The 21,886-nt window shown below is 42.7% G+C and overlaps 3 protein-coding genes across 4 annotated transcripts; 2 read left to right on the top strand and 1 right to left on the bottom strand.

Annotated features, from left to right (window-relative positions):
* The first annotated feature begins 584 nt into the window (after window positions 1–584).
* On the top strand, window positions 585–6,717 carry wtap (WT1 associated protein). Of its 2 annotated transcripts, none has more exons than XM_056428660.1 (8): window positions 585–770; window positions 1,339–1,376; window positions 1,487–1,542; window positions 1,626–1,684; window positions 1,824–1,954; window positions 2,751–2,929; window positions 5,209–5,363; window positions 5,496–6,717. In XM_056428660.1, the coding sequence occupies exons 2-8, from the start codon at window positions 1,347–1,349 to the stop codon at window positions 6,152–6,154; spliced, it is 1,269 nt and encodes a 422-aa protein (XP_056284635.1). In that variant the 5' UTR covers window positions 585–770; window positions 1,339–1,346; the 3' UTR covers window positions 6,155–6,717. The 2 variants fall into 2 exon arrangements, with proteins under 2 accessions (XP_056284635.1, XP_056284636.1); XM_056428661.1 differs by lacking the exon at window positions 585–770 and adding an exon at window positions 788–1,073.
* A 477-nt stretch (window positions 6,718–7,194) lies between these two features.
* acat2 (acetyl-CoA acetyltransferase 2) lies at window positions 7,195–11,943 on the top strand. Its single transcript, XM_056428424.1, has 9 exons — window positions 7,195–7,335; window positions 8,987–9,121; window positions 9,201–9,382; window positions 10,234–10,351; window positions 10,422–10,565; window positions 10,643–10,765; window positions 10,859–11,013; window positions 11,097–11,207; window positions 11,300–11,943. Exons 1-9 carry the CDS (start codon window positions 7,287–7,289, stop codon window positions 11,468–11,470), a joined length of 1,188 nt encoding a protein of 395 aa, XP_056284399.1. The 5' UTR covers window positions 7,195–7,286; the 3' UTR covers window positions 11,471–11,943.
* Window positions 11,944–11,999: 56 nt separating this feature from the next.
* Window positions 12,000–17,215, bottom strand: tcp1 (t-complex 1). The gene is made up of 12 exons (XM_056428423.1): window positions 17,119–17,215; window positions 16,534–16,619; window positions 16,117–16,245; window positions 15,637–15,734; window positions 15,416–15,526; window positions 15,117–15,298; window positions 14,620–14,746; window positions 13,579–13,754; window positions 13,312–13,435; window positions 12,899–13,091; window positions 12,640–12,803; window positions 12,000–12,388 (listed from the first exon to the last, which is right to left on the bottom strand). The coding sequence occupies exons 1-12, from the start codon at window positions 17,189–17,191 to the stop codon at window positions 12,175–12,177; spliced, it is 1,677 nt and encodes a 558-aa protein (XP_056284398.1). The 5' UTR covers window positions 17,192–17,215; the 3' UTR covers window positions 12,000–12,174.
* Between the last annotated feature and the right edge of the window lie 4,671 nt (window positions 17,216–21,886).

The following is a 21,886-nucleotide window of genomic DNA, read 5'->3' on the forward strand; positions in this document are numbered from 1 at the left end:
TACCAATATACACAAACTTCCATCATTCAAAAACAGTGAACACCAGGGAGAAGCCTAAATTTACAACAACGGACAACCACTGCTGTCACAAAAAACTACACAAAGACACTTTCAAATGATTAGCATTAACAATTCAGTGGCATAGCTTTTTCTTCAGTATTAATTTGGTTTAGAAAATATCATTTAAAAGTGTGAAAAATATCAGTCACATGTTTCCAGAGGGGTATCGTTCCAGAGGGATGTATAATAAAGATGCTGTAACTTGAATGTGTGTCAATGATCAATTAATCGATTCTTGAAATACACAATTATTTTTTATTAATTTAGTAATTGATTAAGCTCTCTTATACACATCTTTCAAATAAACTCATGTAGTAAGAGCCCCAAACTGTATCCCATTAATCTCAAACCTGAATTTACAATAAATACCATATTCCATTAATTTATTCTCAAGGAATAACTATTAACATGTGTTACTTTATTGTTCAGCTGAATTGAGCGAGGAGCATCTTCACGTTTTAGTTTCCGGAAATTGCGGCCGAGTGAGAGGTCTGGTGTTGTTCTTGCAGTCTTTGGTTGTACTCTGCAGCAACGCGAGTGCAGCAGCTCGGCCACTGTTCTCCCGTCAGTGACGAAGATGATGGTGATTACGCAGAAGCGAGACAACTACACATAAATCCACAGCTAGTTTTAACATAGTCTCAATTGTGCCACTTGTGAAGAATCCGTGAAGCCGAGAGGTTCCAGAAACGTCGAAGGAAACGGGCCTGGTATGTGCTTTGATGACCGAAGGCCCGAAATCTGCAGCTAAGAGCCCGCTAGTTTCAGGAAAAGGAGCGCAAGGGAGGGAGTCATTTCCTTCACCGCCATTTTGTGACAACAAGGAGCCGAAAACAGAGCCAAGAATTTCATGCTGCCAAGCTGAACAAAAAGAAAATATTGTTGGTCTGCGTTGTAATTGTATAGCCTATATTTATTTTGCCAGCGGATGCTAAACGTTACGAGCACCTAAGCGTTCACCTTGGTTGACTTATTTCTGTTCCTCGGCATCGTTGCTGCCACACCAGCTAACAGTAAGCACGTCAGCTCTTATGGACTCGTAATGTTAACTTTTATTTGGTCAGTCATGCCGTTTTCTCGGCTGCCATACACCGTTAGCTGCATCTCTTGGGTCCTATACCACATAATTATTATTCATATTAGCAAACTTATCGTACGTGACATATTTGACTGCGTGTGGGCAGCCAACGCGTTCCTGCCCAAGATGTTGCAGCGGCTGCTCCACACGACACCGAGCTGTGCATAATGATCCTCTTTTTCTCTCGCGCTTCCTTGTAGAGTTCACGATGACCAACGAGGAGCCTCTACCCAAGAAGGTGATTGACACTTCGAGTTGATTCACGTGTCACGAGCCCCTTCGTGTCAAAAATGTGAGCGGAATTAATTATTTCTTTATTTAACCAGTTGTCGCTTTTCTTCGCTCCAGGTTCGCCTCAGTGAGTCTGACATGAAGACCCTGACCAGAGAGGAGCTGTGTGCGAGGTAGACGACAGCTCTACAGTTGCAGCTGAATTGTTCTGTGGGGAGGCTTGGCTGCTAATGTTTACACATGTTCTGCTCCTCAGGTGGAAACAGCATGAAGCGTATGTCCAGGTCCTGGAGGCAAAATATACAGAGATATGTTGTAAGTGCATCTGCTGTTCCTGAACTGTAATCCAGCACAACAATAATTCTCTAGCCAGTGGACTCACTATATCACTTGATGTGGCTGCTTGTGAAATGGATCTTTCTCCTGATGGATTTCCTTTTCTTCCCCGGCTTAGCCAACGATGGGACGGGTCTGAAGGAGTCTGAGGAAAAGCTGAAGCAGCAGCAGCAGCAGGAGTCTGCACGCAGGGAGAACATCTTGGTCATGCGGCTTGCTACCAAGGAGCAGGAAATGCAAGAATGCACAGTATGTATCTATTCCTCCACTTAACCTTTCATGTAAAACTGTACTCCTCTATTAACTGGCGTGCTTCCAGCACTACACTATATTTGGTGCTAATCAGTCATGGTACATAGGCTAAAGGTAAATAGTGTAAAGCAGGGCATTGACAGCTCAGTGGATCACGCAGTGGCTTTAAAGGAGCGCATGTCATTCCAACACACACACACACACAGGTTAGGAAGGTTTGTCGTCACCTTTCTTTTTTAACTATTGAGTATGTTACATTCCTAGCTTTGAGGCATATGGGTTAGACCCTTGGCCTCATGTAAATAATTCCAAAAAGTTCTGGGAAATTCAAGGTCATCCTAGCTGTGACTGGCAGGTGAGTTTTTATTTGTTCTGACCTCATCTGGTCTGCCATGATTGCAACGTATATCTAACCGAAGCCTTTGAAAAAGATTGAAAGTGGCTTTGGTGTAATTTAGATTAATCTTAATAGCTATTGCTATGCTTTTTTATTATGTTGGCATTATCTGAATCTAAAGTCTGCTCACAGTTGATCACACTGTTTGAAGAAGCAACAAGCATGAATTGCTTTAGTTCTTATCTTAAGAAGAGTCTGGGGATCCAATTTATTCTCCTGAGGCTCAGGATTGGAAAGTTGTTGATAACTCTTTTTAGAGGAAATTGCTAATGTGGCTCAATCCACTGAATATTGGTCAAGCTAAAGGACTGGTACTCATAACAATGAAATGTGCTTCATTTGAAGTGGTATACTACACGTTACTGGTCAGTAACACCTGTTTGTCTTTTCCTGCAGACCCAGATCCAGTATCTCAAGCAAGTCCAGCAGCCGAGTGCAGCCCAACTGCGGTCATCCATGGTGGACCCAGCCATCAACTTGTTTTTCCTCAAAATGAAGGCTGAACTAGAACAGACTAAAGACAAACTGGAGCAGGCCCAAAATGAACTGAGTGCCTGGAAATTTACACCTGATAGGTAAAGACAATCAAAATAACCCCCCCTCCCCCCCAAAAAGTCAAGACTTCCTCATGCCCCCCACCCTCACTCTCACTGCAGGCATGCAGGGACTCTGGTGGGGGGGAGGCTGACAATGCTGTACTCGCCACGAGGCTCAGACTTTACAGAAAGCCAGTCACTGCAAAACAAAACTGTTTTTGTACTCTTGCACTGTGCCAGCTACATATCACATAACCTAAAGGGAAAAGACCGTATGGTCAGGTGACACTTGTGTTTCAGCTCTCTCCCCTCATATCCCCTCACCGTCCAAGGGCCTGAAGGAGTCCGGACTGTTCCTGAAGAGGCGGTCTCTCACTTCCCGACACGGATATGCCCTCCCCGCCCCCTCAGCTCAAACCAGACAGTTCACTTATTTAATAGGGGTGGAAGTTGAGTCCGGCAGGGAGCATCCCTAGCCTAAAAAAAAAACAATTGAACATTTTACAGACAATTCCCAAACTTGGTTTATAAAGACATTTAACTGTGGATTACACCACACACATACCCTGTAGTCGGCCTGAGAAACACAAAGACTCTTTGGACAGTCTAGATTGCAGTAACATGAGGAAAGCTTCTAGGATTAGAAGTAAGACTGGGGGGAAGAGCCACTAGTGACGGTGTTAAGGCGGAGCCAGAGCCTCGGTCCACAGAGGGCTGTGGGTCAGGGATGAGGGTCCAGTCGCCTGTGTCTGAACATGGGCCCACTCACGGTAGAGTGTATTTACATGTTTTTATTTTGTGACTTGTTTCTTTTGATTGCCATTTCATTTGATCTCTCTTGTTTCTCCAAAACAAACACTTACTGCAGTGTGTGACCCAAGACGCATGATTGGCTTTGATTGTTTACACTTGTGTACATATTTGCACTATTACTATGAATTAAGCTTTGCTTATCTTTCAGATGCAAACTGAAACACACTGCTGTAGGTGCACTGAGTCCTGTTTTCAAGTTGTGAATGCAAATGTCTTCAACGAGTCATGTTATGAGTTGATGAGAATGTATTTATTGTATTTTTGTATATTTTTGTGATTAATCTTTTCCTCAGCCATTTACGCTTACAGCTCATTATAGCTTTTATTCTCACCTGTGTGGCCCAGCTCGTTGGCCCCTGTATTCAGAATGAAGCGCGTGGAATCTGTTATGTGTTTTCCTGTCTCAAAAAACTAATCTGCCCTCCGGTCTCTCACACTTGTGCGAGGCGGCGAGGTTTGAGCTGGCGGTGTATACACAGCCTTTCGAGAGCTAAAAGCACGTCTCCCCAGTCTTCAAAGGAAAGTGGTTGTTATGCTAATTCTCAATTGGAAAGAAATGCAGTTAACCAATCACCTTTCAGTGCATAGTTGCATTATCATGACGAGTCAGAATACCAAATGGTTCTGACAGGTTTTCTGAGCTGTGGCCACTGATGACTTCCAGAGGCTGCAGCCGCCGAGTTACTCGCTCTTACTATTTCCTTTCCCTTTGGCCAGATGACGTCCTCCGGCATCTATAGACTAAATAGATGGCAGTTAGTTATGGTTTTACATAACATGTATGGCTGTCATTTGTTCTTAATGTTGGCTTCTTGATTCTGGCTTTTGTAAAGCATAGCCACACAAACAGCTGATGTCAATCTAACAGGTGTGCTGGACTGTTGGAGGATTTCTTACCATGTTGAGAAAGCAGCGCCTTACGCCATCTTACTGCTGAAGTACTTGCTACTGTGTGTTTTTAAAGTCACTCCACAACCAGTGCCTGGTTCTGTAGTCAATATTTCCTATTTTGCTACTCCTAGTTAAAGGTTGAAATTTACTTTAGGGGTTTCTTGTAGCGTGTCAATCTAATATTACACTGTTACTCTTGTTATTCTGCTTTGTGTTCACACACAGTGATGCAGCGGGTGTGTTTGATCTTTTTCTCAGTGCTCTCTTTTCTTCAATATTCAACCTGGTGAATTAAGTCAGTTTAATAATGGATGCATCAGTGCCACAGAAATGTGGGTCTAGGTAGCTTGTTTTTTTTAATTTGGAGCGGCAATGAGCAAAAAAAATTCAGACACTTTAATTCAGTTGGAGAGAATATGCTGGTTTGTATATACTTTAACATTTATTTGTACAGAACAGGCTTGTCAGTAATTATATAATGACATCCCTGTCTCTCACCTGGCCAGGTTAGCGTGTTAAGTGGCCGTTCTCAGTTGGAACCGACTATTGGCATCACTTTCCCCGTTGTGTTTCTCCTGGTTCACTGCGTGATGTGAGACTTGTTTCCCTTGCAGCCAGACGGGGAAGAAACTGATGGCCAAGTGTCGAATGCTGATTCAAGAAAACCAGGAGTTGGGTCGGCAGATGTCCCAGGGACGCATCGCCCAGCTGGAGGCGGAGTTGGCCCTGCAGAAGAAGTACAGCGAGGAGCTCAAGAGCAGTCAGGACGGTGAGAACATGAGCAGCATCCACATGGGACCGTCTTCACGTGACTGCTTGTCGTGTGGCCATCCTTCAACGTTCTACTGTCGACTTGATTTTGAGGTTTGTTCTTTGTCTGTTCCTGATCTGTCTCTCCCAGAGTTGAATGACTTTATCATCCAGCTCGACGAGGAGGTGGAGGGGATGCAGAGCACCATCCTCGTCCTGCAGCAGCAGTTGAAGGACTCCCGTCAGCAGCTGACTCAAACTCAGGGGGCGTTGACCGGAGCAGGACCCAGCAGGACTTCCCCCTCTGCTTCCTGCTCGTCCGCTGAACCGTCCGCCCAGCCCGAGCCGGCCAGCGTGCCGTCTGAACCGACGGGCAAAGACTACGGGAGGGTCTCCAACGGACCAAGCAACGGCGACTCCTCCCAGAGAAGCGAGACCACCACACCCAGCCTGTACCGGGAGGTCAGCAGCACTGAGGAAGACTTTCCCATGTCCCCAGTGGTTTCCAGCCCCGGCGAGACCGAGACCAAACTGTCCAACCACTCTGAGGAGGCGTCAGGGAGTCAGACTGCTGCTGGGCGAGTTGGAGGACCCGTGGGTTTCGGGAGCCAGCTGAGTGCAGGGTACGAGAGCGTGGACTCTCCGACGGGCAGCGAGACGTCATTGACTCATCACTCGAATGACACGGACTCCACCACCGACCCCCACGAGGACAAGGCTGCCCTGGTGACCAAGGGCACCAGGACTGCGGGGTCACGGCACACTCAGAACGGCCTGGACTCCAGCACGAGCGACAGCGTGGTTTTGTAATGTACTTTGACATGTACCGTCTTTTCCTCTTTCTTTTCTTTTTTATATACAATATACAAACAAGGCAACAAATGCATCGTTGGTAACTCAGCGCTGCTGTCCGAGACATTTAGTTTTCACCCTCCTCCCCTTGCCTATCGTGATGCCTCTGTCATCTGTGTGTTGCTAAACAGGGATACAACAGGTATGGGTTAATGTTAGATTTGACTTCAGTGGATGTATGATTTAAAACTAGTACGTTTCATTCTGCTGTTTCTTTGAGCATGTCTATGCTCTTCTCGTTTGAGCTCTAGACACTGAAATCAGGCATCTGGTGTTGTAACTCATCGTCAAGTCAGTAAATATCACTGAAACACGGTAGCTTTGCAATATTCACGGTCATTTTTTAGATGTTGGCCTGTTTTTTTCTTTTTCTTTTTAATGCAATTTTAATTTTTCATTGACAAAAAAATTCTGTTCAAAAGACTGTTGCATTGTGAGTAGTTTATTTGCGATGTTCATATTATTCTGACTTCAGTCCTTTTCATGTACTGACCAAATACCAATAAAGATTTTTAATACTACAGTGAACTCTATTATCATTATTATTCAACATAAAAATATATAAATGTAACATTGAATATTCAAAAGCCTCAATTACCCTACAGGGTCTTAAAGGATGCCCCTTCAGTAAGTAAAAGGAGGACTTCTAAAGTGTTCTGCTCGTCATTTGCTCTAAATTTGAAATATTGTACACATCTAAGATGAACATAATTTGGTTGAAGTATAAGACAATTTAAGTAAATGCAATGTCCAGACAAAGAGTTTGAACCGGATGCGGATGAAGACATTATAAATGCACACATTGTAAATAAATAAAAGCATGAAGAGCGTTGCCCTGGCCCATGTGGGTTGGTAAATACTTGGTAAGCATAATAAGACATATTTAAATGACATGGGCATTGTGGTGAATTGGAGAATCCTCCTCCGACACCCACGGGGGCGCTGTGGCGCAGTCCCCCTCACCAGTGACACTTGAACATATCCTACTGGCTACTGGGAGTATCTGCATGACAGCAGAGCAGTCAGGGAGGACCAGACCCACCAGAATAACTCACCCGCGCGCTCCCGCTTCAACCCGCCGCCAGCCACCATGAACCGCGAGCCGGTCGTCGTCGTCGCTGCCGCCCGGACACCGATAGGTAGGACGGGAACGGAGCGCGGGCACGCTGACTTCAAACACTTTGCCGACTTGTCGCTCTGCTGTTGCTACTTTGTGTATTTGTGGCGTGAACTGTATTCATTATGAATGTAGCCTTCGTGTTTCTTTGTCTTTACTTACACGTGAGTTGCTTTCAAATATGTATGAACTGGGGTCTTGTTTAATTTGGCTCAGTGGTTGTTGTTTAATTACGTGCCTCGGTCTTGCAGAGCTGTGATTGGTTCGCCCAGGCGCGTGGAGTGTCCCGTGGCCAGTGATTGGCTGGCTGGTCATAGTGCCACGGAGCACGAGCCTCCCACCATTGGTTACCAACACGTCGAGCGTATCAGAGCCAGTTTGGCGTGTTTCCTCTTCAAGATGTGTCATAACCCAACATCGATAACCTCTGCCACTGTGTGTTGTGATCACTTCCGCTGCCATGTTGGAATGACACGCAGCCACTGAGTGATCCACTGGGATCCACTGAGGGATCCACTGAGGGATCCACTGGGTGATCCACTAAGCTGGAATGAGCTGTCGATCTGATAAGAGCCAGAGATGAGTTACTTTTAGCCAACATTCCAAGATCATTCATGAATACTCCATATAGTGTAGTGTCGAAATGTCAATAATAAAATAGTCAGCCGGGAACATTCCAGCATTCAATGTTTACGAAATACTGTTCATGAAGTATTAACCAAGCATGAGGAAAGTGGAGGAATAGATGCATAATGTGCTCGCTTGTCCTCCAGGCTGCTGCCGCCTGTTTCTTGGATTTCTTCCTTCTTGATCGATGCTGACTAATCTTTTAACCTGATGCATATGAACTTGTTTCTCTCCTATCTGACTGCTGGTGAGACGCCACTGGACACTCACCCTCTGGACCTCAGTATTCAAACACCCACCGGACACAGAGAGTTTGATAAGAGTTCAATTCACGTAGATTTATTTGTTGCCAAAGGTTTCACAAATATACCCGAGTTGTGTCCGGCATTAAAGACAACAACCTCCCTCCATCTGTTTTTCCAAACTCGCGAACAAACATATTGACATAATATATATATTTCTCGTCACTCGGTTCACCCCCTACACCGGTTCAAGCCGGTTACTTTAAGGAATGTGGCGGTTCTTGCTGACCCCCCCGGTCTTTCTCTTATCGTTATTCTGTCTGAGCCTCCCAGACCTTGGTCTACAGTCTTCTTTCTCCCGGTTAATACTGGAACAGCACACGGTCGCTGTGTCTATCTACGTCTGGCGTTCTTGGTCCGGGAGATGGATGTGTGTGTGTCTCCAAGTCATCTTTGCAGTTGTAATTTAAGGATAATCTAAACTATGCACAAGTATCACACACTTTCCTCTATATGTTGTGGCGGCACACAATACAATGCCTTTTTTTCCCCACACGCCTTTTGTCTTTCTCTGCCTCCTCACTTCATTGGCTGATGAGGTAAACAACTATTGATTGTTGCCGTCAGAGACACTGGCGAAATAAATCATCTTGTGTTGGATTACATTTAAGCTCCAGCAGATATACTCCGAAGTTTCCTCTCGCTGTAAAATGTCAGATTTAGTTGTGTCCCGGTGGGTTGAGCGCCGCTATGTCCCTGATCGATTGCTCACGCTCTGACATTTTTCATTCCAATTTTACCCAGGGTCCTTGAACGGCGCCCTGTCCACAGTACCTCTGCCTGAGCTTTGTTCGGTGGTGATCAAGGACGTCCTGAAGCGGGCTGCGGTGAAGCCAGAGGAGGTCTCTGAGGTCATCATGGGGCATGTCCTGACAGCAGGTGAAAGCTCAAAGTGTGACAGAGGTCCCTTTTTCTATTTCCCCGACTCCAACGTATTCCTTCCCTTTGTGGCCATAAGGTCAGGGGCAGAACCCGGCGCGGCAGGCCAGCGTCGGGGCAGGTATCCCCTACCCTGTCCCGGCTTGGAGCTGCCAGATGGTGTGTGGCTCTGGGCTGAAGGCCGTGTGTCTGGGAGCTCAGTCCATCCAGACCGGGGAGTCCGCTGTGGTGGTGGCGGGCGGCATGGAGAGCATGAGCCGGGTAGGTTACGACACGAGGAGCGTCGGAGAGGAAGAGGAAACTGTGTTCAGATCCCATGGATAATGGAGAAATAAACCTATTCATTTATAAAATAGTATCTGATTATGTAAGAAATACAGACTTATTTTATTGACTTGCTCTGCTTGTGTGTACGTTTAATTTTTGAGAACTTTAAAACTGGGTTTGCAGAAAACAGAATATTTCTCAAATTAAGATGCAATCTTTTCAGTACGAGTAGCAAACTCTGTGGTTACAAATAAATATAGTACGGTATTGTAACTGATACTTTAAATATATATATATATTTATACCCACTCATAGATGTAAATGCTTTAGTTATGAGTGCATATGCAAGAACGGAAACTTATTGATGAGAGTTTTTGGCATTTGTCAATTTTCTCATACTTTTAATAAGGAACACACTAAATTACCGTTGGTCCCCGTAGATTGCCTAAAAAAAGGGCGCGTAAGAGTCTTAAGTGTAAATATTCTACCGACATTGAATAAAATCGAATACTGAATGAAGACAAACTTAATGCATACAGTATATTCTTCGACATTTCAGCCTAAATTTTTTGTCAGAACACTCTAAATCGGACTACTGACTGTTATTCGATTTTACACTTGACATTTGATAGCCTTATAAGGCAAAAATAGGGGCCATTGAATTTCTTAAAATGATGGCATTAATCGAGTTGAAACGAGGGATATTGTGCAGTAAGCACAATGTTGTGAATACAACTTGTACCAAGAGAATGTAGATGATCAACAAGTGTTTTCCAGCACGGGAAGACATCTTGTATTCCCTCGATGATGAGACGTCCTCACTGTGTGTCCTGGTTCCGCCTCAGGCTCCTCACACGCTGCCAATGAGGGTCGGCGTGAGGATGGGCGACGCCTCCCTGCAGGACTCCATCGTGGCCGACGGCCTGACGGACGCCTTCCACGGCTACCACATGGGCATCACAGGTGTGCATGGCGGGGAGGACACCTGATGGGCACACAGTCATGATCAATCGTCTGACCATATTTTCACCAGCTGAGAATGTGGCGAAGCAGTGGGCGGTCAGTCGGGAGGAGCAGGACCAGTTTGCCGTCCGGTCCCAGAACAAAGCGGAGGCTGCGCAGAAAGCAGGACATTTCGATCAGGAGATCGTCCCCGTCATGGTGTCGTCCAGAAAAGGTGAGTTGTCACCGATTTGAGTTTTGTGAGGAATGGTCTTGTGTGTGTGCAGCATTGTGTGTGTGTGTCCTCTTCAGGCCCCGTGGAGGTGAAGGTGGATGAGTTTCCTCGCCACGGCAGCGACATGAACAGCATGGCCAAACTCCGATCCTGCTTCATTAAGGACAGCAGCGGCACCGTCACCCCCGGCAACTCCTCAGGTTCGACATTTGGTCCTCCTCGATTTATTTTTGGGCATGTTGATGCGATGTCACTGAGGCTAATCACTGCTCCACGCCTTTTGTTCATCGTAGGTATTAATGACGGCGCAGCAGCAACTCTCCTCATGAGCCAATCGGAGGCGGTGAGGCGTGGCCTCAAACCCATGGCCAGGATCGTGACTTGGGCTCAAGCTGGCCTTGACCCGTCCATCATGGGAACTGGACCAATACCAGCCATCAGGAAGGCGGTGAGACCTCCGAGCCCACAATCTTAACAATTGAGAAAATGTGTCTTCTCTATTATTCGGTCATTCGTGTCCTCCTCCGACAGGTAGAAAAGGCCGGCTGGCAGCTGGACCAAGTGGACTTATTTGAGCTCAATGAAGCATTTTCTGCCCAGTCTATTGCTGTGGTGAAGGAGCTCGGCCTGAATATAGACAAGGTATCGTTTGAGACCTTTCATTTGACATGTCCTTAAACTGTCGTGTCACTCCAGAATCGACCAGCAGGACAACGTGTGCCGTCTGTCCTCAGGTGAACGTGAGTGGCGGGGCCATCGCTCTGGGCCATCCCCTCGGTATGTCCGGCTGCAGAGTGCTGGTGACCTTGTTGCACGCACTTCAGAGGACCGGCGGCCATAAGGGCGTGGCTTCGCTCTGCATCGGAGGAGGGATGGGCATCGCCATGTGCGTGGAGAGGGATTGAGAGGATAACCTAATGCTGATTGATAAATTGCACTAATCACATTCAATGTTTAAGGGATACTGACTACATTGCAGGACACAGCTCTTCACTCACTGGGCCGGTCATAAGAGATGTCATTGTTAAATCTTAGCCAACAGTAGCTTGCCACTCACTGTACACTTAATAAATGAACCCTTCCTAGCTGTAGCATGCAAGTTAGTCTAATATGTTCTAAGTACACACCGTATTTAGTTGTTAGCAGTCAATGAACTTGTGTTATTTCCCTTTAAATTTACCTGCTTTCAGTTGAAAGTGTAACAAAATGAAAATGCAAGTCTTACGTGTCTATGGAAGATGTGATTTAATACATTTCATAAATGGTTCAACTGATCAACATTCCGCAGACTTTTGACTCATGTATGCTCGCCTTCTTCTTATACATGGCATATGTGGAATGTCCTACTGTCTACATATCAATAAAGGATTATAAGCCAGTCACGACTTTGAAACTCATTTATCAAAGCGGGCACAATAACCAAAGCTAGTCAACTGAATTAACAAATCAACAGTCATCTACAACCATTGGAGCTTTATTACGTGTGGCAAAAAAACAAAACTTACTGGAAGCAAGGGAGCGGGAGAACAGTAAACAAGCAAAGTGCACGGCCGACACGACAGCGATGAAGAGCTCCTTTTGTGTGAACATGAGGGCCGATCAGAGCTTCTTAAATATCGAGAGATCCAGACCGCACTGCATCCTGGTAACTACTGCCACCCTCCTTCGGCTCGGGGTACAGTTTGATGAGGTCGTCGATACGAAGGATAGTGATGGCGGCTTCAGTGGCAAACTTGAGGCTCTTTGTCTTCACCATGGTGGGCTCGTACACGCCAGCCTGACGGTTGTCTCTGGGCTTGCCATTGACCAGGTCCAGACCAATCCTACGAGACAAAATGTTGTAGTCAAATACCGAGTGTTCTACATAACTAGAGTTAACCAAGCAGCTGAGAACTTAAAAGAAAATTAACCATCTTTAAGAAGAATTTGTTTCAAACATGTTTTTTTCTCTTTAAAAGTCTTCGTCCAACTAATAGCGCGACAAAAAAGTGAGCATCGACTCAGCCGTAAACAATTCACTAAATGGAAAGAAAACATTCTAGTTTCATAACTGCTGCAGGAAGGAAAGACTTACCACTTGAGATGCTTGCGTTCAGGGTTAACCTGAGCCTCATTGTGGAAGGCCCGGAGCTTGGCCACCAGATCAGTGGAGTCCTGAGCTGCATTCACAGCCAGCGTCTTGGGGATGATCAGGAGAGACCGAGCAAACTCTGCAATAGCCAGTTGTTCTCGGGAACCCTGAAGAAACATACATTTTGAGTAACATCAGCATTTGGGGGGGGGGGGGGGGCAACAAAATCCACACGTGTCGCAAAAAAAAGTTTATGGCTCACCATGCTGGTAGCATAATTCTCAAGGTAGATTGAAAGAGCTGCCTCCACAGCACCACCTCCTGGTACTACAGACTTTGACTCTAGCACCCTCTTCACCACGCAGAGAGCGTCATGCAGCGAGCGCTCCATCTCGTCACACATGAAGTCATTGGCCCCACGCAAAATGATGGATGCTGATGTGCGTGCTTTGGTGCTAGGCAGAATCAAAGTTAGGAGAAAACAGAACCAGTTAAAATATGTCAGACTATCTGCAGAGAAATGAGGAGCTTTTACCATCTACATATCATACAGATAATTATCAGTGTCCAGGTTTATCACAACAACTAAATGCTATAAATAAGTCTAATCATACTCCTAAAAAAGGAGTACTTTACAGTTAAAATGAGGTATAAAAACATAGTTGCAGTTCCTACTTTTTGACAAGAATGAGCTCATCGTCACAGATGCGTTCAACCACAACCTCTTCTGCCTGGCCAAGCATAGTGGCCTCAAATGTCTCCTCTCCCTCCAGGTTGGTCAAAGAAGGGCAGATGGTGGCTGAGAATGAAAAAGAAAAAAAACGTCACCATGATATACAATAGTTCAAACGCCTGGATATAAAGGGCGTGAACGAGACATTAAAACATGAACAAAGATGTTAAAGCCAGTAACACAAAAGCTTCATTGTACTGCCATCCTACCTCCTGTTGCCTTGGCAATGCGTTTGAGGTCCTTCTTGAGAACCCTCCTCACTGCCATGGCTCCTACATCCAGAAAGTACTTAAGACACATGTCATCAATGCCACCGGTGGTCAGGATCACCGTGGCGCCTGCTGCCAAAATCTTTTGGATCCTCTCCTTGGTGATATCAGATTCCCTGGAGCAAACAAATCCAATGTTCGATTCAGTTTCACCACTTATATTTAGATACAATATATAAACACAATACCAAATTGTTCAGCACACAATACTGGTACAACAGCTCAGTGAGAAACTGCCGCTATACGTTTGTCCAGCAGTGTTGCCCCTACCATTCTATCAGGGTGGCGGCCCACCTCCCCTGAAATCAGCCCCTCATCCCCCTGTAATTTTCTCTATATCGCCAGATTACAACAAAAGTAACTTAAGTTTCCCATTCCAAAAGAACAGGTCTTTGTTCTTTTATTAAACTAAATGGCCGTATGTTATTGATTGTATGTACACAGCGGCATGTCATTTCTGTCTTTACATGGTCTCTTTAACTCAGAGTATCGCGCGAGGCTCCGCCTCGATGCGCACAAGCACACAGGTGAGCACACTCCCACCAGCCAGCAGAGAGCGTCCAATATGTCGCAAGAAACGCAAACCGATATCCGCGTTTTTTTTAAATGCTCCCAAGGTGGTGAAGAGGTAGCAGGTAGTACTCGGAGTAGCTCTACTGCTCTGGGTTCAAGAGCAGAACTAAGCCCCCCCCTTTAGTTCTGTCGAATATGTAGATGGCATAAACCGTTATGAAAGGAAACAAGGCGCATTTTCTGCCAGTCCTACAGAAAGGATGTTTGGCTCTTAATGCTGATGTCATTTCAGGCAACATCGTCCTCATCATTTGAGCCCACAGTGGTCCCAGAGCAATAGGCTGCCGTGGGGCATTCAAGTGCATCGCTGAACTATTTATTCAGGATCAAAGCTCATTTTAAATGGGACTATTCTTAAGTATGCATTTGTAAGCGCATGGGGAAGAAAGATATCACGGCAAGAATGACCGTTGTCTGATCTGGTCAAGCTTCTCTGGGTCGTTGATAAGCACTTGAACTCCCATCTTCATCTTGGTCTTCTGCAGGCTGAAGTCCAGGCAAGCAATCTTGGGGTTGAGGATACGCTTTACCATGCCTTTGTAAAAAATAAATAAAGCATGTTTATCATTGGGGGAAATATCCAGAGTAATAACCTATACCGTAAAACATCACGCACAAGGACAAAATATATTTAAAAAATTTAATAAAACATTTTACTTGGGGATATTATTCTATTGTCTGGTTAAAAAAAGTTGTAACCCAGTTTACCAGGTCTAGACTCCTTTCAAATCTAGTGTACCATCTACAACACATATCACTACTAAAGCCATCAGATGACATCTCAGCAAATTTAGATCAGTTTTATCAAATGCATTGGTAATGCATGTGGCATCACCCAATGCTGTAATGTAACCCCACACATTTGGAATTGTGGAATTTCAGCAACCAGCATAACAACAATTAACCTTGTGCTCCAACAGTGCAGTTCAGTGCATAGCCGTTGACCAAGTAGCTCTCTTTCTGGCTGCGGCCATGCGCTTTCAGCACATTGACAGAGTTGATGGGATATTTGGCCACTCCCTTGCAGTCCACAAACTTCACTGCGAGGGTAGCATCCACCACCATGTTAGCAAAGAAATCTGAATCACTGAGGGGTCAGAGTTAAGGCAGATATGGTCTTTCCTCACAAAGACATTTACTCTACGTCTGCGTACTGCAGGAATACAAATATAAAACTATATAATATGCAGAAAAAAAGGGATACATTCCAATGATCTTGGAGGCCATGGAGGTCTTGGCTGCATTGATCAAGCATTCTCTGCCAAGATCATCTGTTCCGATAGTGAGATTCTCATTAATGTAGCGAACTGCTTCCCTGGAAGATAATAAAGTAAGTTTGCATGTCAAAATTATGGACATACCTGAAGCCCCAAGCAATAAGCAATGTTGATTAAAAAAAACAAAAGTAGTTTCAGTTCATATTACTTGCAAGCCAGACGATATCCACTGATGACTGAAGTGGGGTGAATCTTCTGCTTCACCAGCTCATCTGCATTCTTGAGCAATTCTGCGGCAAGAATTACCTAAAATAATGTAACGGTACAAATGTAACTACAAAGACACTTGCATCATATTCAATTTAAGAATACTTTTTTACATCACCAATAAACCATTTTTTGGAAATATAGGTACGAGTTTCATATTGTGCCATCATTTAATTAGGGGAGGCAGAAATGAGGCTGCTCAACCCCTTCAGACAATGAAGGACAGTTTCTCTCTCCCGTTAATGTAGCCACACATCCGTAATAAAATGCAGATGCATGGTGCTATAACAGGAAATTAGTTCAACAAACTAAACTCTGTACCAAGAAATGTTAACCAAGCACAGTTCATTCCCCCTGAGTATAAAGGCCTTTTAACATTCGACCCCAAATCCAAATCAGAGCAATCATTAACCCTACTCACCACAGATGTGGTCCCATCTCCGACCTCCTTGTCCTGCAGTTCAGCCAGTTCACACAAGACCTTAGCAGCTGGGTGCTCCACTTCCAGCAGCTTCAGGATGGTTGCTCCATCGTTGGTGATGGTCACATCCTGTCATACAATAACATGGAAGAGATGAGCAACTCGGCATCATTATTTGCCATCACATAAAGACTAAAGTAATGGACCATTTAGCAGACTAGTGCTGTTGACATGGCACAGCAGGGTGAACACAGATGCAAATTGATACAATTGATTATCGTCCTAGTTGGTGTCGCAGTCTGTCCAGTGAGCCAGCATGAACAAAACCAGGGCCAAGATGTATGTTACTGCTTACATCTGTGTTTACCCTGCAATGGCAAGTAAATTTATATAAATATTGTTGAATGTGACACAGACCCCGATGTCGTCCACCAACATCTTGTCGAGTCCAACTGGTCCCAGTGAGCTCTTGACGATGTTGGCGATGGTTGATGCGGCCATGACTGCAAAGACAAGAGGGACGCTGCTACTAGCACTTCACACATTTTATTTCACTTTTAAAGAGAGCTAGTGCGCCGTTTAACACGTCTGACTTAACTTGTAATAATATTCTATCGTTGGCATATTCTGTCAAATTATTGAGTGGGGTTCACAGTTAGCTCAGAGCCACACCTTCAGACCATGACAGTATTTTTCTATTCCATTAGCATAGCCGTCGATTCATAGGATGCGAATGGAAAGTACTGAAATGGGATTATGACACAACTCGCGAGGTACAAGTAAGGTGCACACAGTTTATAAAGGAGCACGCGTGTATGTGCTTTGCGAAATTTTAACTAGAGAGAGGCGAGCCTTAGTTGACATAAAAGTTAGCTCGCATTAGCATTAGCCACGTGCGGTGCACGCAGTAAATGAAATCACTTCTCCCATCGACAGTTTATGACGCACAACAAATACATGAAGCGGAGGTGCACCGCCGAGTAGAGGGACCCCGTAACTTACCATTTTGAGTGCGAACTGATTCACCAGTTGTCCTCTGGCCGAGCACATTTAACGGACCATCTAACATCGACATTTTGGAATCGGGACACAACCAAGAAGAAAGGACACGACGAGGTGCACTATGGGTAAACCGGTATTTAACAGAAGGTTCGAGAAGAAAATGTTTTAAAACAGCCTGGAAATTGCTTTTTACGGGATTTTCATGAAGTAAAGGGTGTCAACATTTAATGTGTAGTAATTGTTCACGTCAACCAGTTCCCTTATCAATTTAGACTAAAACGATTTGCCACATTTCTTGTAAACTACATTTCCCAGCATGCCTCACATTATATTTCGGCTCTTGTTAGTTTGAGGTGGGCTGCAATTGCGTCCTCTGCTGTTGATTTTGGACACAGCGTTCATATTTCACAGTGCAACTGCTGTGGAAGTATTTAAATTTAAGAGGACGACGGTGTTTATATGTATTTCAATATAAAACGTTTTTTCCCCCTTTCTTATCATTTTATTTGATCTGCAGCTCCTTCATTTAGTTTTTTGAGATGTTATTCTTGGTGTACTTTGTGGTGGAATTGTGTGTTTTATTCCTCTTGATAAATTGGCTGAGCTATCGTCACATTTTAGTTACTCATACCAGTATAAGAAACACGAAATTGCAGAACAGAATGATAAATATGTTTGAGGTCATTTGGAAACTATGTCATAGTTTGTCCACCAGAGAGCATTGAAAAAAGCAATATATATATATATATATATATAAATTGCCCATATATGTGAGTTTGAATGGTTTTTAATACTTTATTACATTTTCATTACTTTTTTACTTTTTAATATTTTTTATAATTTTTTTATAACGTTTTAACTATTTGTAACTATTTATAACTTTTCATTACTTTTTTACTTTTTAATATTTTGTATAACTTTTTACAAACTTTTCATTACTTTTTTACTACTTTTTATCTTTTTTATTACTATTTAACTTTTATATATGGAGGTTAGTTCTTTTGGTTAGATGGGTGGGGCTTCACGGTGGTGTAGCGGCGAGCACTGTCACCTCACAGCTTACAGCTTCCTCCCAAAGACATGCTCAGTGTAATTGATCTCTAAATTGCCCATATATGTGAGTGTGAATGGTTTTTAATACTTTATTACATTTTCATTACATTTTACTTTTTAATATTTTTTATAACTTTTTATAACGTTTTAACTTTTTTATAACTTTTCATTACTTTTTTACTTTCTAATATTTTTTATAACTTGTTTATAACGTTTTAACTTTTTGTAACTTTTTTATAACTTTTCATTATTTTTTTACTTGTTAATATTTTTTTATACCTTTTTTATAACGTTTTAACTATTTGTAACTTTTTAATAACTTTTCATTACTTTTTTACTACTTTTTATCTTTTTTATTACTATTTAACTTTTATATATGGAGATTAGTTCTTTTGGTTAGATGGGTGGGGCTTCACGGTGGTGTAGCGGCGAGCACTGTCACCTCACAGCTTACAGCTTCCTCCCAAAGACATGCTCAGTGTAATTGATCTCTAAATTGCCCATATATGTGAGTGTGAATGGTTTTTAATACTTTATTACATTTTCATTACATTTTACTTTTTTATATTTTTTATAACTTTTTATAACGTTTTAACTTTTTGTAACTTTTTATAACTTTTCATTACTTTTTTACTTTCTAATATTTTTTATAACTTGTTTATAACGTTTTAACTTTTTGTAACTTTTTTATAACTTTTCATTATTTTTTTACTTGTTAATATTTTTTTATACCTTTTTTATAACGTTTTAACTATTTGTAACTTTTTAATAACTTTTCATTACTTTTTTACTACTTTTTATCTTTTTCATTACTATTTAACTTTTTTATATGGAGGTTAGTTTTTTAGGTTAGATGGGTGAGGCTTCATGGGTGTGTAGTAGCTAGCACTGTCACCTCACAGCTACAAGGCTGTGGGTTCAATTCCCGGTCAGGGTGGTCATTCTGTGTGGTGTTTATGTAATTCAATTCAGTTTCAATTCAGTTTATTTGTATAGCCCAATTTCACAAATTACAAATTTGTCTCGGAGTGCTTTACAATCTGTACACATAGACATCCCTGCCCCAAAACCTCACATCGGACCAGGAAAAACTCCCAAATAACCCTTCAGGGGGAAAAAAAGGGAAGAAACCTTCAGGAGAGCAACAGAGGAGGATCCCTCTCCAGGATGGACAGGTGCAATAGATGTAATGTGTACAGAAGGACAGATTTAGAGTTAAAATACATTCAATGAATATGACAGAGTGTATGAATAGTTCATAGTAGGCATATTCCACGATGGAGACCTCCACGATCCATCAGGCAGAAGGCGGTGGGGAGGAGGAGTGGGCGGAGTCTCAACAGTAGGCGGAGTCTCAACAGGACAGTGGCGTAGTTCTCCCCTTGGCAGTGTGGGTTTCCTCCCACAGTCCAAAGACATGCAAAGGTTGATTGATCTCTAAGATTCCCATAGTTGTGAATGGTATTTAATACTTTTTAAAATGTTATATTACTTTTTTGTAATTTTTTATAACTTTACATTCTTTATGACTTTTTAGTACTTTTGACATTTTTTTACCTTTTTAATTACTTTTTATTACATAATTATTGTTTCATTACTTTTGTACTTTTTATTACTTTTGTACTTTTTCATTACTTTTGTACTTTTTATTACTTTTGTACTATTTCAATACGTTTGTACTTTTTATTACATTTGTACTTTTTCATTACTTTTGTACTTTTTATTACTTTATTACTTTTTTATTACTTTTGTACTTTTTATTTTGCATTTGTTGTAGCTTTTATAACGTTTTAACTATTTGTAACTTTTTTATAACTTTTCATTACTTTTTATCTTTTTTATTACTATTTAACTTTTTTACATGGAGGTTAGTTTTTTAGATTAGATGTGTTAGTCTTTACGGTGGTGGAGTGGCTAGTAATGTCACCTCACAGCAAGAGGGCTGTGGGTTCAATTCCCAGTTGGGGTGGCTCCCACAGTCCAGAGACATGCTCATGTTACTTTTTAACTTTTTTTATTACTTTTTTTAATGTTGTAACTTTTTTAATGTTTTTATGAATCGTCATTACTTTTTTACTTTTTAATATTGCTACGTCCCCTTTTGGTCTAAGGGATAAGCGGGGGGAACGAACACAGGACAGTCAAAGAATAAGTGGAAACGCTCAAAATTAGGAGTAACGTGGTCAAATAATATTTATTTATAACACAAAAGACAAAGGTTCAATAACGTGGGAGAGATCGGGACAGTTGCGGTTGTGCCAAACAAATGAACTCAAGACAACAAAACTAGGCCTGGCTATCTACCTCTCTGAAAGGAAACAAACAAAATGGCTCCACTAGCTTCTCTAACAAAGTTTGCGTCAAAACAATACAGAGGTAGCAACAACCATTAGCCTCGTGTTTCTAGACACACAGTACCTACATGAGTGCATAAATGTACAGCCTCTCTCAGTGGCAGTGTCCACATTAACACTCTCACAAAATCCACCACCCCAAAGTCTTCCGTCTTCTCTGCTTTAAACAGGGCCCTCTCAGCCGATTGGCCAGCTCGCCTTCTTGCACCCAGGTGCAATCGGATTGGCCTGTTTAGGTGGCGATTGATTCCACCTGAAGAGAACACAAGGGGGGAGGGGAACACACACACAACACGTAACAAATATTATTTATAACTTTTATAACATTTTAACTTTTTGTAACTTTTTTATAACTTTTCATTCCTTTTTTACTACTTTTTATCTTTTTCATTACTATTTAACTTTTTCATATGGAGGTTAGTTCTTTAGATTAGATGGCTACGGCTTCACGGTGGTGTAGTGGCTATCACTGTCAACTCACAGCAACAGGGCTGTGGGTTCAATTCCCAGTTGGGGTGGCTCCCACAGTCCAAAGACATTCTCATGTTAATTGATCTCTAAATTTCCCATAGATGTGATTTCAAATCTTTTTTAATACTTTTTTACATTTTCGTTACTTTTTAACATTTTTTTAATTTTTATAACTTTATAACTTTTTTATAACGTTTTAACTTTTTGTAACTTTTTTATAACGTTTTAACTATTTGTAACTTTTATAACTTTTTATTACTTTTGCACGGTGGTGTAGTGGCTAGCACTGTCGCCTCACAGCAAGAAGGCCGTGGGTTCAATTCCCGGTCGAGGCGGTCCTTCTGTGTGGAGTTTGCATGTTCTCCCCGTGGCAGCGTGGGTTCCCTCCGGGTTCTCCGGCTTCCTCCCACAGTCCAAAGACATGCCGTCAGGTTAATTGATCTCTAAATTGCCCATAGGTGTGAATGTGAGAGTGAATGGTTGTATGTCTCTATATGTGCCCTCGATGGACTGGCGGCCTGTCCAGGGTGTCCCCCGCCTTCGCCCTATGTCAGCTGGGATCGGCTCCAGCGCCCCCGCGACCCTAATGAGGATAAGCGGTATTGATAATGGATGGATGGATGGATTACTTTTGTACTTTTTAATTACTTTTGTACTTTTTATTACATTTGTACTTTTTCATTACTTTTTTTACTATAAATTACGATTTTTTTCCTTTCTATTAAATCAATTACACAAATGAATATATTTATATTTAATGGGTGTAACACGAAATGTAGGAATTCTTTCTATTATTTGGGCTTCACGGTGGTGGAGTGGCTAGTAATGTCACCTCACAGCAAGAGGGCCGTGCGTTCAATTCCCAGTTGGAGTGTCTCCCACAGTCCAAA

This window comes from Pseudoliparis swirei, chromosome 12 (genome assembly GCF_029220125.1).
Source record: "Pseudoliparis swirei isolate HS2019 ecotype Mariana Trench chromosome 12, NWPU_hadal_v1, whole genome shotgun sequence".
Classification (NCBI taxonomy): domain Eukaryota; kingdom Metazoa; phylum Chordata; class Actinopteri; order Perciformes; family Liparidae; genus Pseudoliparis; species Pseudoliparis swirei.